At 36.0% G+C, this 16,090-nt stretch overlaps 1 protein-coding gene across 3 annotated transcripts in view; it reads right to left on the bottom strand.

Annotated features, from left to right (window-relative positions):
• Positions 1-16,090, bottom strand: part of OXSR1 (oxidative stress responsive 1) — a 72,208-nt gene that overhangs the window by 22,154 nt on the left and 33,964 nt on the right. For all 3 annotated transcript variants that reach the window (XM_021717713.1, XM_021717714.1, XM_021717712.1), the window contains exons 4-9: positions 14,182-14,237; positions 10,824-10,933; positions 8,687-8,788; positions 7,597-7,730; positions 1,355-1,403; positions 345-410 (exon numbers count right to left, since the gene is read on the bottom strand). In XM_021717713.1, the coding sequence (XP_021573388.1) occupies positions 345-410; positions 1,355-1,403; positions 7,597-7,730; positions 8,687-8,788; positions 10,824-10,933; positions 14,182-14,237 (517 nt within the window). The remainder of the gene's footprint in view (positions 1-344; positions 411-1,354; positions 1,404-7,596; positions 7,731-8,686; positions 8,789-10,823; positions 10,934-14,181; positions 14,238-16,090) is intronic.

Here is a 16,090-nt window from a genome sequence, read left to right as displayed (position 1 = left end):
AAATCCAAAGCTATAAATGTTATGTAAAATCACAACACACACTGGTAGTTGGAAGCAGTTTATTAAACACGGTTTAGAATTAACTCACCAATTACTGTCTAGCATACATTTTCATTCTAGTAGACAGAAGAATAATACCTAGGCCTACAGTAGACCAATGTTATTTGCTGAATGAATATACAAAAGAATGCTTTAGAAAGGTTTGAAAGAAAGTGAGTAATAACCATATATTATTAACAAACTATTAATAAAATATTACTTAACATATTACCTTCAAAATGCAAAAATAAGGTAAATCTACTCTAAACAATTTCCCATGAAAACTGAGCTAAATTCCCATTTACCTTTTTAGCTCTTTCAGAAATGGTTGGTGCTCTCTGCAATATCTTTTCTTGAAGAAATTCTTTATTCTGGAGAGGAAAATATTTTGTTTTTACAAAAAACTTTTACCAAACAAACAAAAAAAGACTGACACAAAAATGTTCAGACAACCAAAATGTGATACAGTAACTGTTTTATAATGAAGTGTGAAAAAAAGCTTCCATTCTTTTACACTGAAGCTCCTTTAGTACACTACTACCATGGTTTTATAAATTGAGTTTCCAAGTACTATATGAAGCATTATCTATGAAAAGCTTGCTGCATTGTTCATCCTTTGAGATCATGGTCCCACATTTCAACTACAGTAACATCCCACTATCAGTTATCTTTAGGAAAGGAAATGTTTACTAATTCAGTAGTAAACCTTGAAATGAGAGTTTAGTATTTTTTTACTTTTATTTATTTATTTTTTTGAGTCAGAGTCTCACTCTGTGCCCAGGTTGGAGTGCAGTGGCACACTCATAGTCACCGCAGCCTCAACCTGCTGGGTTCAGGTGATCCTTCCACCTCAGCCTTCCAAGTAGCTGGAACCACAGGCACACGCCACCAAGCCCGGCTAATTTTTTGATTTATTGTAGAGAGGAGGTCTAGCCAAGTTGCCCAGGCTGATCGGGAACCTTTAGGCTCAGGCAATCCTCTCACATGGCCTCCCAAAGTGCTGGGATTACAGGTGTAAACCACCGTGCCCAGTCTAGTATTTTTCACATATCATATTTACAATGGCAAAATTTAACAATCATTGCTCCTCTGGTAAGTTTGACCTAATATTTAATTTATATTAAAAAATGGATTTACTAAATTCCAAAGCAAGTATCTTAGGTATTAAAGACTGTATACATATGCAAAGATTTTATCTACCATCATTCTTCCAAACATAATCATCTTAAGAAATGCAACTTCTGAACAATGAACATAATCTGGGTAATTGAGGAGAACATATGAACACGTATAATCAAAAGCTAGAATTTCTTACCTTTGCTTTCTGGAAAAATTTGTGCCTTAATAGTTCTGCAGCTGTTGGTCTAGAATCAGAAAAGCAAAAGTTTTTACAGTTAATTCAAGTGTAATTGGGTTCCAATCTTCAAATACAAGAAAATCATTTTTTGAGTAGCAAACTAAAAACTCAGTATATTCCACTCTCCTTACCCTGGTAAAAAGCAAAGCAAAAAGTAAAATATACTTGGTACAAGACATTAAACAGGACAGAAAATTCCAATTTAAACATTCTGATAATTATTGTAGAGTCTTTGAAAAATTCATTAGTGATATGTTTCTTCTGAATGCAAGATAGTTCTTAGGGGCTTCCAATACTTCTGCTATGTAATATTATTATTTCTCAAGAAGTAAGCTAGGCGATAGCTGTCTAATATTTTTAGCAAGGCATAAAAATATATCTCTACTTAAAGAGAAAATGAACCAAATAAAGACCTCTGCTTCTTGCCACAAGGCTGTCTGCCAACTTTCAATTTAGGTAGTTAAAGATTCTTAAAAATAGACTTCACAATTTTCCTTTTAAAAAAAATTCTAAAAGCACAGTATATTTCTCAAATTTAACCAAAACTCAATTTTTAAACTCAATTTATTACTCATATACTGTTAACAATACCAAGATAATATCTTATTTTCTTCTGAGTAAAGGCATCACTATCAATTTTTTAAAGTTTTTAAAAGAGTATTTATTATTCAGAATAAAGAAATTCAACACTTTAAACACTTGTTTCAATAAGTGTGGGCTAGACTTGACTCACTTCTGATGAATAGATTATGAAAAAGGAAAAACAGCAACATTCCATGACCAAGGTTAACATCACCATTAATAAGACATTGATATTAAGGACTGTCTTACATGATGCAGAGAGAAGGGCACATCACTATGAGGTATTCTTTCCCAAAATCCATAACTTCAGTCAACAATGAGAAAACATCAGACAAATCCAGACTGAGTACTATGCAAAACCAGTACTCTTCAAAAGTGTCAAGGAAAGGAGAGACTAAGAAATTGTCACAGGTTGGAGGAGACTAAGGAAACATGAAGACGAAACGCAACAGGGTGTCCTGTATTAGACCCTGCAACAGGAAAACTGGAAAATCTGAATAAAGTCTGTAGTTTAATTAATAGTATTGTATCAGTGTTAATATTTTAGTTAATTCTTGATCATTATACCCTGGCTATGTAAAATGTTAACATTAGTGGAAGCTGGTGAAGGGCATGTAGGAACTCTGTACTAGCTTTGTAACTCTTCTGCAAGTCTAAAAATATTTTAATTTATTTCTGTAAGTCTAAAATTATTTTAAAAGATTTTCTAAAAAGTAGAAGAAAAAAAAACCTGGAAGCTATAGAAAATTTATTCCATTTTGTAAACCAAAATTCAACTTTGTTTAGAACATTTCTAAGTTAACATAAGACATACTAAAAAAAAAAAAAAAAAAAAAAACACCTCAATGTACTGGTTAAATAGAACAGACAATAAGACAAAAAAAAAAGATAATTATCGACTCATTGAGTACCAGGCATTGTTGTAAAAACTTATTCACTTCTCACAGTAATTCTATGAGGATAGCATTATTATTTTCTCTATTTTACAAATGGAAAAACTGGATCACAAGTTAAATAACCTTGCCCGGAGTCACACAACTTGTAAATAGTGGAGTTAGAATTCCAACCCATGCAACTGTACTACCCAATGCCTGCTCTTAATCACACCATGCTATACATATCGATGAAATTGCTCAGAATGTAGCACAGAGAGATCAAGGATGGAAATATAATAGAAAGACTAACATTTGGAAGATAGAATGAGAAGGCTCAATGTGTGTGTGTATTCACATTTGTACACACATGCATACACCTTCACACGCATATGTACATATACATATATATGAACTTACAGGAGAGACTAGGGAGAATGTAGGAGAAACAATATTTAAAGAAATAATGACTAAGAATTTTCCAGAACTGACGAAAGACCTATACTCTCAGATTAAAGAACCATCTTCCCAAAATTCCAAGCAATATCCCCCACCCCCTAAGTTGTACACGTTGTGAAATGACCACTGGACAGAAAGACAAGCTCTAACATGCAACCTCAAGGAACAAATTGCCTACTGAGCATTAACTGCTAGACTGACTACCACTTCCCCAAAAACAGCTGAGGCCAGCATTTAGTGAAATGCTAAGAGAAAATAGTTATGCCATCAATAACGATGGGGAAGCATTCTAAGAAATGCATATTGGGTGATTTCATCATTGTGCAAATATAGAGTGTACTTAAACAGACCAAGATGGTATAGACTACTGCACAATTATCCTCCGACCACCATCAAATATGTGGTCCATTGTCGACCAAAACACCATTAAGCAGCACATGACTATGACTATAATCCAGAGTTTTCCATCTATTCAAATTGTCACTCAAGAGTGAAAATGAAATTAAGATGTTTTCATACAGAAATTTAGTTTTTCAATCACATTTTATTACGTAAAGAACTCTTGTAAATTGTACTTTAGAAAGAAGGGAATGAACCCAGAAGAAGGAAATAAGTTAAGAAGCAATGTTGAGCAAACAAATCATTGAGCATATTGAAATCCTGACTGAATGGAAAAATCAGAGTGGTGATGTCTAATTTCAGTTTGCATAGCACTTTCAGATTTATTCATTTTCTAAATCTTTATAATAATTCTTGGAGGAAGCACTGGTTCTCAAGTTTGAGTGCACATTGGCATTACCTGGGAGTTTTAAAAATTATTGCTGCCTGGGTTTCCTACTACCCTCCTCTCCCCAAAAAATTCTGCTTTAATGTCTTGTCATTGGGATTTTTATATGCTTTCTAGATATTTTAATGCATAGCAGTTTTTTTTTTTGAGTTGGAGCATAGCAGTGTTTAAGAACCACTGCTATTAGGGGCTTGGTCAAGGAATACAGAACCTTAGAGAAGTTGTGATTTCCTCAGTATCCCATGGTAGGCATGTGGCAAAAATCAGATCACTTGTATTTAAATTTTAATTACTATATTTTTCATTTCTAGCAGTGCTATTTGGTTCTTTTGCCATCGTCATAGTATCTTCTAATGGTTTTGATTTCTTCTGATAGCATTTTAATTATTTTAAATATACTGAATTTTGTATCATTTCAGATTACTATTATCTTAATATTTTGGAACATTAACCCTTCTGCTTGTGTCTGTTAACTCCAGTTCATAATATATTATTTCACCATGTTTCAAAATGTTTTATTGTGATCTTATCTTCAAGGGGCATTATGCTTGGGAATCCTATGGGACCCAGAGTTTGGAAGTGTCCTTTTCGTGCAATTCTGTGATTGCTTCTGTCAAAAATAAAACTGGCATGGTCATAATTTTTTACTTTCTAATCCTGTGGGTTTCTGGATAATATTGGTCGCATAAATTTAGACTCTAAACCTGCAGAATGTCCAGGTTGAAGGGCGTGATTATTCAGGAGGGACTTTTGCTGTCTCTTGGTGGTGATGGACAGTTTTTATTCTTGACTATCCTTTCACTGAGGATGCAGATGTCTGAAGGTCTTAGCTTTAAACAAGATCTCACTTCAAAATTCCCACTGGGTAGGCCCAAATTCTCAGTTACAGTCTCCACATGGGAGTTAGAAATCCAAACCAGTAGATACTGGAATGAGTAGTGTCCCGCTGAGCAGACACTGGATTAGTTCACAATATTTCTTCTTTAATTCATGGCTTCATCATTATTTCTGGCATCCAAGGATTTTTTAATTTGATAAATTTTACCTGGCATTCTAGGTATTTGAAGAATTGTACTCTTTTAGTCAACTAACTTGACAAAAGTAAGAGTTCCCTAACTTTTTTAATCCTTTACTCAGAAACATTTAAAAAATCATAAAAACACAGGTTATAAACTTTGCTGCCTTTTCTTAACCTTTCCAATATTTCCAACAATAAATTCTGAAGTCTCACTACATATACTAGAGACATGATCTTTAGGGAAACAAAAATTAAAAAATTTAGTGCTAAGAAGATGAGTAGAATATGTATATGTGAAATAGAAAAATAAGACTCAGTAGGAACAGACCCCTAAAGCAGGAATCAGGACTTAGGGATTCAGGTCCTACCTCTATGACCAGGTAGTTATCAGGTGATCTCAAAAACAAAAGATTGTACTCAATGATCACTAACATCCTGTGAGTCTGCTTAGTTCATAAACATACACACATCAGATGTTCTTTTTTTATTTTTAAATTTTATTTTATTATAGAGATGTGGGCTACAAGAGAAGATTAACTACATAAGCTCCAAGCAGGTGAAGCTGGGGCTTCTAACTGGCTCTCACTCCCTCTAGTAGTGGACTAGGTACCCTTTGTGTTGTGACATACCCCCTGCCCTCCATCCCCTAGCAGTGCCCAGTGACTGCCGATCCCTCCCTTGCAACAATGTGACTATTGTTCAGGGCCCATTTATGAGAACGAACAAGCAGTATTCAGTTCTTGGTTTCTGTGATAGTTCACTAAATATGATGGTCTCCAGCTCATGGCTGCGTAATCGTGTATATGCACCACATTTTCTTTATCTAGTCCACTTTTGACAGATAGTAGGATTGTTTCCATGTTTTTGCTATTGTGATAATGTGGCAATAAACATGCATGTGCAGGTGTCTTTTTTGTAGAACCATTTTTGTTTCTCCAGATATATTCCCAGAGGAGGGACTGCTATATTGTATGAAAGGACAATTTTTAGTTCTTTTAGGAATTGCCACACCGTCTTCCAAAGACGTCAAACTAGCTTGCACTCCCACCAACAGTGTAGAAGTGTTTCCTCTTCTCCACACTCACACCAGTATCTGCTGTTTTTTTGCTTATTAATGATAGTCATCTTTACCAGAGTTAGGTGATATCTCAATGTAGTTTTGATATGCATTTCTCTGATGATTAGTAAGGCTGAGCATTTTTCATGTGTCTGCAGTTGCTTCTATGTCATCTTTTGAGAAATGTCTGTTCATATCTTTTGCCCACTTTTTAATGGGGTTATTTGTTTTTTTCCCTTTCACTTTGTTTGAGTTCCTTGTGGATCCTTGATGTTAGGCCTTCGTCAGATGCATAATTTGCAAATTATTTTTTCCCGATACTGTGGGTTGTCTCTTTACTCTTTTGATGGTTTCTTTTGCTGTGCAAAAGCTTTACAGTTTGATGAGGTCCCACTTGTCAGTCACTTTTAGGGACCTGGTCAAGAATTTGTTGCCTACTCCAATGTGCATAAGGGTGTTTCCTACGTTTTCTTCTAGGATTCTTACAGTTTGAGATTTTACCTTTAGGTCTTAATCCATTTTGAGTTGATTTTTGTATATGGTGATAGATAGGGGTCCGGTTTCATTCTTCTGCATGTGGTCACCCAGTTCTCACTGCGCCCAGCCAAGATGTTCTTACTTATTTGCTCACTAGCCGTTCAATCAATCTAGTATTTACATAGAAGCTATTTGAATTTTTGGTCCACTAAAATCTTTCTAACATGGAAATAGGTAAGATTTTTTGAAATATAAATTTGCTATGTTTATTTCTTTTGTTATTAATATTGTAACATATTAGCTGGGTACAGTGACTCACACCTATAATCCCAGCACTTGGGAAGGCGGAGGTAAGAGGATTGCCTGAGCCCAGGGGTTTTAGACCAGCCTGGGTAACTTGACAAAACCTCGTCTCTACAATAAATTTAAAAATTAGCCATTTTGTGGTGGCGCCCACCTATAGTTCCAGTCACTAGGAAGGCTGAGGTGGAAGGATCACCTGAGCCCAGCAGGTTGCAGCTGCGGTGGCCACGAGAGTGCCACTGCATGTAGCCTAGGTGGCAGGGTGAGACTCCGACTCAAAGAATAAAAAAAGATATCTGCCTGTTTATAAATTTTAAATGTAAACTGAAAACAAACCTCTCCCACCAACCTGGTATTTATTAATACAGAATTCACAATGTACAATTTTATAATTACAAGAAATTAACCAGGAAAAGGCTGAACTATTCAGAGTACAATGTATACTACAAAAAAGGTAGAAGGTAAGAGATCAACTTATTCATTTTCAATCTAGTATAATGGTCTCTATATACTTTTTAAAAATTCTATATTTAGTTCTTTATATATGCATCAATATTTTCCTGGCATATACTTATGTGACTTGGACATTCTACAAAGGTTTACATATTAGATGGAGTGAAAAGTAAACTTTATCTTATATTTTACCTTTTTTCTGGGTCTTTTTGAAGGCACAATGAAATCATTTTTCTAAATGATTTTCCATATTTTTTCAGCATTTCTTTATCTTGAACACCAGTTTCCAGAGAAGGAGGATCATTCTGCAGTGTCAGCATCAAAACCTGCAAGAATTTTCAGTATAGTATAAACTTCTGATGACTAAATAAAGTTTAACTTACTATTGTCAATATTCTTCAATATAGGCACCCCTTACAACAGACAAGCAGATTTTATTTTCTCGAAGCTTACACCTAGATCAGCTGTTTATGTATCTTGCACATAAATAATATGCTGTAGATGGTTGGCTTCCTGACACACAGAGACAATGGAATATTATTCAGCATTAAAGAGGAAGAAAATTCTGTAATATGCTACAACATAAATAAAGAACTTTAGCCGGGCTCAGTGGCTCAGCCTGTAATCCCGTGCCTTTGGGAGGCTGAGGTGAGTGGACTGCCTGAGCCTGCGGGTTCGAAATCTGCCTGGGCAGCGAGACCTCATCTCTACAATAAATCAAAAAATCAGCCGGGTGTGGTAGTGCATGCCTGTAATTCTGGCTACTTGTAAGGCTGAGGCGGAAGGATCACCGGAGCCCAGCAGGTCGAGGCTGCGGTGGCCAGCAGCGGCCACTGCATTTCAGTCTGGGCGACGGAGTGAGACTCCAACTCAAAAAAAATAAAGAACTTTGAAGACAATATTCTAATGAAATAGGCCAGTCATATAAAACAAATACCATATGATTCCACTTATATGAGGTACTCAGAGTAATCCAAATCAGAGACAGAAAGTAGAACAGTGATTGAAAAGGAGCTGAGAAGGAGAATCATAAGTTATTGTTTAATGGGTAAGGAGTTTTAGTTTTACAAGATGAAAAGAAACTGAATACAGATGCCAATACTAGGTACACAACATTATGATACATTTAATATGACCATGCACTTAAAAATGGTTAAGATGGTAAATTTTATGCTATGTGTATTTTACCACAATTTTTAAAAAATCAAAATGGCAAATGAAGAAAGGCTCTGAAATGGAACTGGGACTTAAGCTGGGGTAGTATTCTGAATACGTGCCTCACCTTCATTGGTGGATACTTATGATAAGGAGCTGCCCCTGTTGCCAATTCAATCGCTGTAATTCCAAAACTCCAAATATCAGCTTTGAAATCATAACCTCGGACCTGTAAAGAACAGAGAGATATGCATGATTATTTTTACCAGCCTAAAAGAACTTTTAAAAGTTAGTTTCTAATATGTATGAAGAACAATTAAAATGTTCATAAGCTTTAAACCAATAAAATAAAGTAAGCAAAAGCTAAATACATTTGTTAAAAGAAAAAAGGCCAGTGTGGTGATTTCACGCCTGTAATCCCAGCACCTTAGGAGGCTGAGGCAGGAAGATCATGTGAGGTCAAGAGTTTGTAAATCAGCCTGAGTAACATAGTAAAAGCTTGTCTCTACAAGAAAAAATTTTAAGAATTAGCTTGGAGTGGCACACGCCTGCAGACCCCACTACTCAGGAGGCTGACACTGCAGTGAGTCATGAATACACCACTGCACTCCAGCCTGGGCAACAGAGCAAGACCCTGTCTAAAAAAAAGGAAAAAGGAAGGAAGGAAGGAAAGAAAGAAACTGTTATATATGGTACATTCATTTAAAAAATATTATAGTCAATTAAAAGCAATGTTATTAATTCTATGTGAAAATATAAAAAACCATTTGTGATAAAACACAAAGGAAAAGACAGAATTGTTTATAAATTTTGACACTTTTACAAACAAGTATATATTCTATTTTTAAATGACTAGAAAGGACTAGAACAAAATGTTTTGTAGTGGGGATAAGTTTTTTGCTTTCTAAAGAATCTGTATTATGGTATAGCACCTTAATTTCTATAATAAGAAAGTTTACAAAGAGTGTAAATATTTTTAAAGTTTTACATGGCTATAAATTTTAATTTTCTATCCTAATACAGAAGGAGAAATAAGTTTTGGGAGTACATAGTATAAGACCTAAAATTTAGGCTCAATATTATGTGCTGCCTTGCTATCTGGTAAAATTGGAGGGCCACTAATGACTAAATACAAGTTCTCTTTCCCACTTTGCTCCTACAGATAATATTCCCTAGTCCTACAATCCTCCTTACCAAAAGGACCTGATACAATTCCTGCTTATACCTGTGTAGCAGTTTTCTGCTCTCTGCCAACCATTCACATCTTCAAGGAAACCAAGAAGCACCTTACTCTCTAGGTACTACAAAGCCTGTCTCCCAAAGTCCCTTTCTGCTCATTCAGTTCCTAAATGCATCCCCATGTAACCCTGTGTGGCATACAGTGTCCTCCTTCCTTAGGCAAATACATTGCTGTCAATTTCATTTGTCCAATGTCAGGTGTTTTATGTTCAGCCATCCTTACAACTTTATGATGAGAATCCTTCCTTCACCACTAAGGTGAATAAAGGTGATTAAAACAGAGTAAAAAATGAATTCAGTTATTAACAAGTTGTGTTTGATATACCTATAAGACATTTACATAAAGCATCCATTGAAAGCTGGAAATATCTATCTGGTGGCTTAGGAAACAAGACTGGTCTGGATATAATTTAGAAATCATTAATAAGGAAAAGCATAGATGAGAACATCTAGTGAGTATTTGCAGTTAGAGAAGAGCCCAAGAACAGTGTCATTTAGGAACAGAGAGAGAGCCAAAACAAAAGTCAGAGAAATGGTCTGACAGTCAGGAGAATGAAGAAAGGAAGTAAATAAAGTTGGAATGGTCAGCAGTTTCAAATGCCAACAGGGCAAGCACGATAAGGAACAAGAAGTGAGCACTGGATCTGAGAAACAGCAGAGCTAACATAAAGTGATGGATGAGTGACACCAGGCTGCAACTGTTTGTAGAGCAAATGGAAAATGGGGACATGGAGACAACCAGTCCTTCAAGAAACAGCAATAAAACTATGTGTAAAAAGATTTATCTTGTACTAATATAATTATTAAGACTATATTGATATTATTCTTGAGTTTCACATGTCATTTGTAAAGTTCTACAGTATTTTTGTTTTGTTTTTAAAGGTGGACTAAAGTCTTAACCAAGAAACAGAGGCATGTACTTTCCAAAGCTAACCCGACATGCCAAATAAAAGCAAATATTACTAAGTTTTTTCAGTTTTGTAACAAAACTCTAAGTCATTTAAAAATGAAAAAGGACACAATACCTGCTCCATAACTTCAGGTGCCATCCAGCAAGGGGTGCCAACAAAGGTTTTCCTGACTTTATTTCGCGTAATATCACCACCAGTTGCTAAAAAAGCACTAACCCCAAAGTCTGAAATAGAACACAACAGCAAGGTATTTAAAGTGCATTAACTATGATAAATGGATAGGAGAATAATATAATGTGGTCACCATCCTATATATAAATAAGAAGAATAGCATGACAGTGTCTTACCTTTTTGCCGAACTTGTGACTCAATCAAGACACAGCTTAACAGGTCCCTCCCACCATTCATCTCCATCCCCTATACATCATCATCTCCTCAGATTTTCCTTCTTGCTCCAATTCATTCTATATACCACTATCAGATGTATTTATTCATTCATTTTGACATGGCCCTTTCAGCTCAAAAAACCCTATAGAATGAGAAATCCAACCTTTTAAACTTGGTATTCTAAGACTCTCAAGAGCCTGGTCCCAAATAAATTAAAGCTAGTAATCCCAAATTCATAACCTAGCTTTAAATCTTAACTCATTCCCAACAGCTGACGTGAATTTACGTCACTCCAAATTCTGATCCTGGTTGCCGCTGATGTGAATTTACCACATCGTGGAAGACTGTCTTTTCAAGTTTATAATCCGAATAAAAATACAAAGTACAGAATGCTAGTCAGAGTAGTATCTGAGGCAAATACTGGATATGTCTGCAACTTTCAGCTGTACTGTGAAAAAGATGACAATTTAGAAAAGACCATTTCACTTATGCTCAACAACAGCAGTTTGCGGCAACCAGATTGAGATTTTTCTTATTTTCACCCACTCTCAGTATTAGAAAAATGAAAAATTTGCTGGTCGCAAATATGTTAATAACCTAAGGGTTTTCTCTACAAAGATTTTATCCCACAATACTGAAGCCAAAGTACGAGTCACTGATGAGGAGGACTGCCTGCTTCACCATGATTCCTCCTTCTCTGTAAATAGCTCCTTGACTTTGACCTTTGAGCAAAGCTTTGAACAAGGGTTAGACACCTTAATCCACGCTAGGCCAATTACAGTCTCCTGGAAATGTGAAGCCTGAGTGGAAAAACAAGGAAATCAAGGGTCCCTGGAGCCAAGTCATACTACCAAAAGCATCCTGAAGGTCACCACATAACTGGGTTCTTGCCCATCCCAAGCCTTAGCTGTTCAGTTGATTCTTCGACTCTGTATACTCCTCAGTATATTTCAAAATTCCTGCTTTGTTAAGTTTGCCAGTGATCATTTCTAATGCAACCAAAAGAACCTTAACTAATATAGTGAGGCTTTTATACACCTTATCCAACTTTTATAAACCTTATCTGACTCCCCTTTGGTTTTCTATTTCAGAACACTCTGCAGTATGTAAAATGAGTCTGTATTTGAAAATAGAATAAATTATGGACAAACCCAGTGTGGGAAGGATAATTTTAGTGCTGCAAACTTTAAAATTCCAGATTCAGAAGTCTATGAATTCAGTCATCTTGAAGCAATTATTTGCTTGTCACTACGTAAAATATCAAATCTATACAATACAATACAATTAAAAAAATAATCTTAACAGTTCTCAATGCTACTAAACTGGCAGATATCTAGAAACTTTAAAATGTTGTTCGATTTATAACAATAACCAAGTAAACATTCAAAAGTGCATTTGAGGGGAAAAGGAACATTCACTACATTCAATTCTGCTACTAGCTAGCTGAACTTGGGCAGTTACTTTTGATCTATGTATTACAGTTTCTTCATCTGTAAAAAGTAATAACAGTACCTATCTTATAAGGTTGATGTTGAGTGTTAAGTGAATTAATAATATACTTAGGACAGTCCCTATAATATACTAAGTACTCAATAAGTACCAGGTATTTTTTCTACTAACTAGATATGCCTTAAAATACTTAAATATAATGCTCAACCAAGTTATATATAGTATATTTTTAGGTTCAATTATAGATTTTTATAAAATTATTTTTAGATTCAAGGGGTAAAGTGCAGGTTTGTTACATAGGTATATTGCGTGATGGTGAAGTTTGGGCTTCTATTGAGCCCATCACCCAGGTGGTAAGCATGGTATCCAATGGGTGGTTTATCATCCCTGAGACCCCTCAAATTGTAATGATTATGAACACTGTGGCACACATAAGGATGAGTTTCTCAAGGCCACGCACCTAGGAGCCAAAGTCATGCAGCATGCATATCTTCAACTTTAGTAAAATGGTTGTACCAATCCATACTCCCACCATCAAAACATGAGATATTTTCCCTTGCTTTACACCCACACCAACAATTGGTACTGTCAGATTTTTTTTGCCAGGCCTATCCATTTAATATTATCCCAATATGATATGACTTTGTATTTAACAGAATACTAGTGAGGGTGAAGACCTTTTGTGTGTGGATGTCTTCATTTGGGAAGTGCTATGCTAACCCACTCTTAAATGCTTTTTTTTCCCCCCCAAATGAGTCCTTTATATATTCCAAATTTGAGCCCTTTGATAATAATAATTATTCATGCTCCCTTCTCTACTTGGTGGTTTGCCTTTTTACTCTATTGATAGTGATAAACCATTTGTTCCTCTTTTGATGAGTACAAGTTGCTAATTTTAAAGGCGTCACATTTATCAATCTTTTATGTTAGAACTTTATGTGACTTGGTTAAAATATTTCCTTACCTCAAAGACATAAAGATGTTCACCTAAATTATCTTCTTAAAGCTGAAGAAATAATTTAAGATTTGGGTGATTATCTTCCTCCTGACAAACACCTGTTCTAGCAGTCTGGGACCAAGCTAAGGTTTTCTCAGATCATCTGCTTGCTAGACAAGCCCTGGGTACAGTCGTTCTGGAGTCTCAGCCTGAAGAAGGGGGTGTTTCCTCAGGAGAGCCACCTTTGGCAGGTCCTACACTCCAACTTTATCCTTTAGCTCTGAAACTGTCAAAAGCTCACTTCCACTTCTCAGATGCCTTTTCCTAATTGACAAATACTCTATTTCCCCCAGGACAGAAGTAGCTCTCTACAACCTTTCTATTGCATGTATATTTTTAAACACAATGAGGATCCTTGATTACGTTTCCTCTAAAGGATATGCGAGCCTACAGCAGAAGACCCTAATAGGAGTAAAGGGTGGACAAATGGAAGGTAATGAGTAATGATCAGGGAAATGTCTAAGAGCAGTAGTGAAGGATGAGAAAATATCTTGAGAGTCAGCTGCATCCTATGATGTGCCAACAGAGGATGCTTGAATAGAGATGGTCCAGGGAACAGGAGAGAATACTAAGAGAACATTAAAGTATTGTGGTTCCACTGACCATTAAATCAAACAAAACGAAATAGTGAATCATTACCTGCAATCTGTACTGAGCCATCTTCTCCAAGAAGAATATTTCCAGCTTTCACATCTCTTTAAAAAAAAAAAAGTCACATATCAAAAAACACCTATTCTTTGAAGTCCCATACTTTAAGGAATTGTTTACTATATTCACATGACATTAGCAATATCAAATGTGCTATTTTGCATTAACGGATATTAAGGCCAACAATAACATTTTAAAAGTTGCAGTCAGCCGCTGCTGCGCCGCCATAGCTCTCCAATGCCAGCGCCGCCTCTAGTTCACCAAGCTCCAGCCGAAGGACAAGAGGGGGTAAGTAAGGAGGTCTCTATACCATGGCTCATGCAGAGCAGACTTCCCACAAATCGACCTGGTGGTAAAGCACCCAGGAAGCAACTGGCTACAAAAGCCACTCGCAAGAGTGCGCCCTCTACTGGAAGGTTGAAGAAGCCTCGTCGTTACAGGCCTGGTACCGTGGCACTCCGTGAAATTAGACGTTATCAGAAGTACACTGAACTTCTGATTCGCAAACTTCCTTTCCAGCATCTGATGCGAGAAATTGCTCAGGACTTCAAAACAGATCTGCACTTCCAGAGCGCAGCTATTGGTGTTTTGCAGGAGGCAAGTGAGGCCTATCTGGTTGGCCTTTTTGAAGACACCAACCTGTGTACTATCCATGCCAAACGTGTAACAATTATGCCAAAAGACATCCAGCTAGTATGCCGCATATGTGAAGCGCGTGCTTAAATCCACTATGATGGGAAACATTTCATTCTCTCAAAAAAAAATTCTCTTCTTCCTGTTATTGGTAGTTCTGAACGTTAGATTTTTTTCCCCCATGGGGTCAAAAGGTACCTAAGTATGTAATTGCGAGTGGAAAAATAGGGGACAGAAATCAGGTATTGGCAGTTTTTTCACTTTCCTTTGTGTGTGAATTTTTAATATCAAAGCAAGAACGTAAAGCATTAATGCAAGTCAGAATGTTTCAGTGAACAAGTTTCAGCGGATCAACTTTATAACAATTATAAATAAACCTGTTAAATTTTTCTGGACAATGTCAGCATTTGGATTTTTTTAAAACAAGTTAATTTCTTATTGATGGCTATTAAATGGCATTTGTAGCATTTTTATCATACAGTAGATTCCATCGATTAACTATACTTTTCTAACCGAGTTGTCCTACATGCAAGTACTTGTTTTTAATGTTGTCTGTCTTCTATGCTGTTCCTGTAAGTTTGCTATTAAAATATATTAAACTATATTTAAAAAGTTGTAGTCATTTAAACAGAAAGCTACAATAAAATATAGCTTATTAAAATATCTAGAAAACCCAAGGTGATTAAATATTCTAGATTGGGATAAGAGTGGCCAAAGATTGTGACCCGCCTGGGCAACTTGGCAAGAACTCATCTCTACAATAAATCAAAAAAATTAGCCGGCTGTGGTAGCGCACGCCTATAATTCCAGCTACTTGGAAGGCTGAGGCGGAAGGATCACTGGAGCCCAGCAGGTCGAGGTTGCAGTGGCCGGGACCAGCCACTGCACTCCAGTCTGGGTGACAGAGTGAGACTCCAACTCAAAAAAAAAAAAAAAGAGTGGCCAAAGAATATGATCCTCACCTAATTCTACTCTATGAAACATACTGTTTTTTGTCTGCACTCAAATAAATGATTAAAAATTTTTAAATAATCAGTATGCAGTTGAAAATAGGGACTATTCCATACCCATAGCAAAAATATAAACATAAATCAGACATCTCTATATTGTTAACTATTTATAACAACTCAAGTAATACATGAATACATTCTTGTTATAAAAACCTAAGCATCATTTAAAAAGCCAAAGTCCTCTTGACTACCATTCTCAAGTCTAGTACTCCCTCTCAAGGTTTTCAACTGTTATCAGTCTGGTTAAGAGAATATAT

This window comes from Carlito syrichta, unplaced genomic scaffold (genome assembly GCF_000164805.1).
Source record: "Carlito syrichta isolate Samal-C Ts95f unplaced genomic scaffold, Tarsius_syrichta-2.0.1 Scaffold310396, whole genome shotgun sequence".
NCBI lineage: Eukaryota > Metazoa > Chordata > Mammalia > Primates > Tarsiidae > Carlito > Carlito syrichta.
The sequence above is the reverse complement of the archived record's forward strand: the minus strand, read 5'-3'. Positions and strand labels throughout refer to the sequence as shown.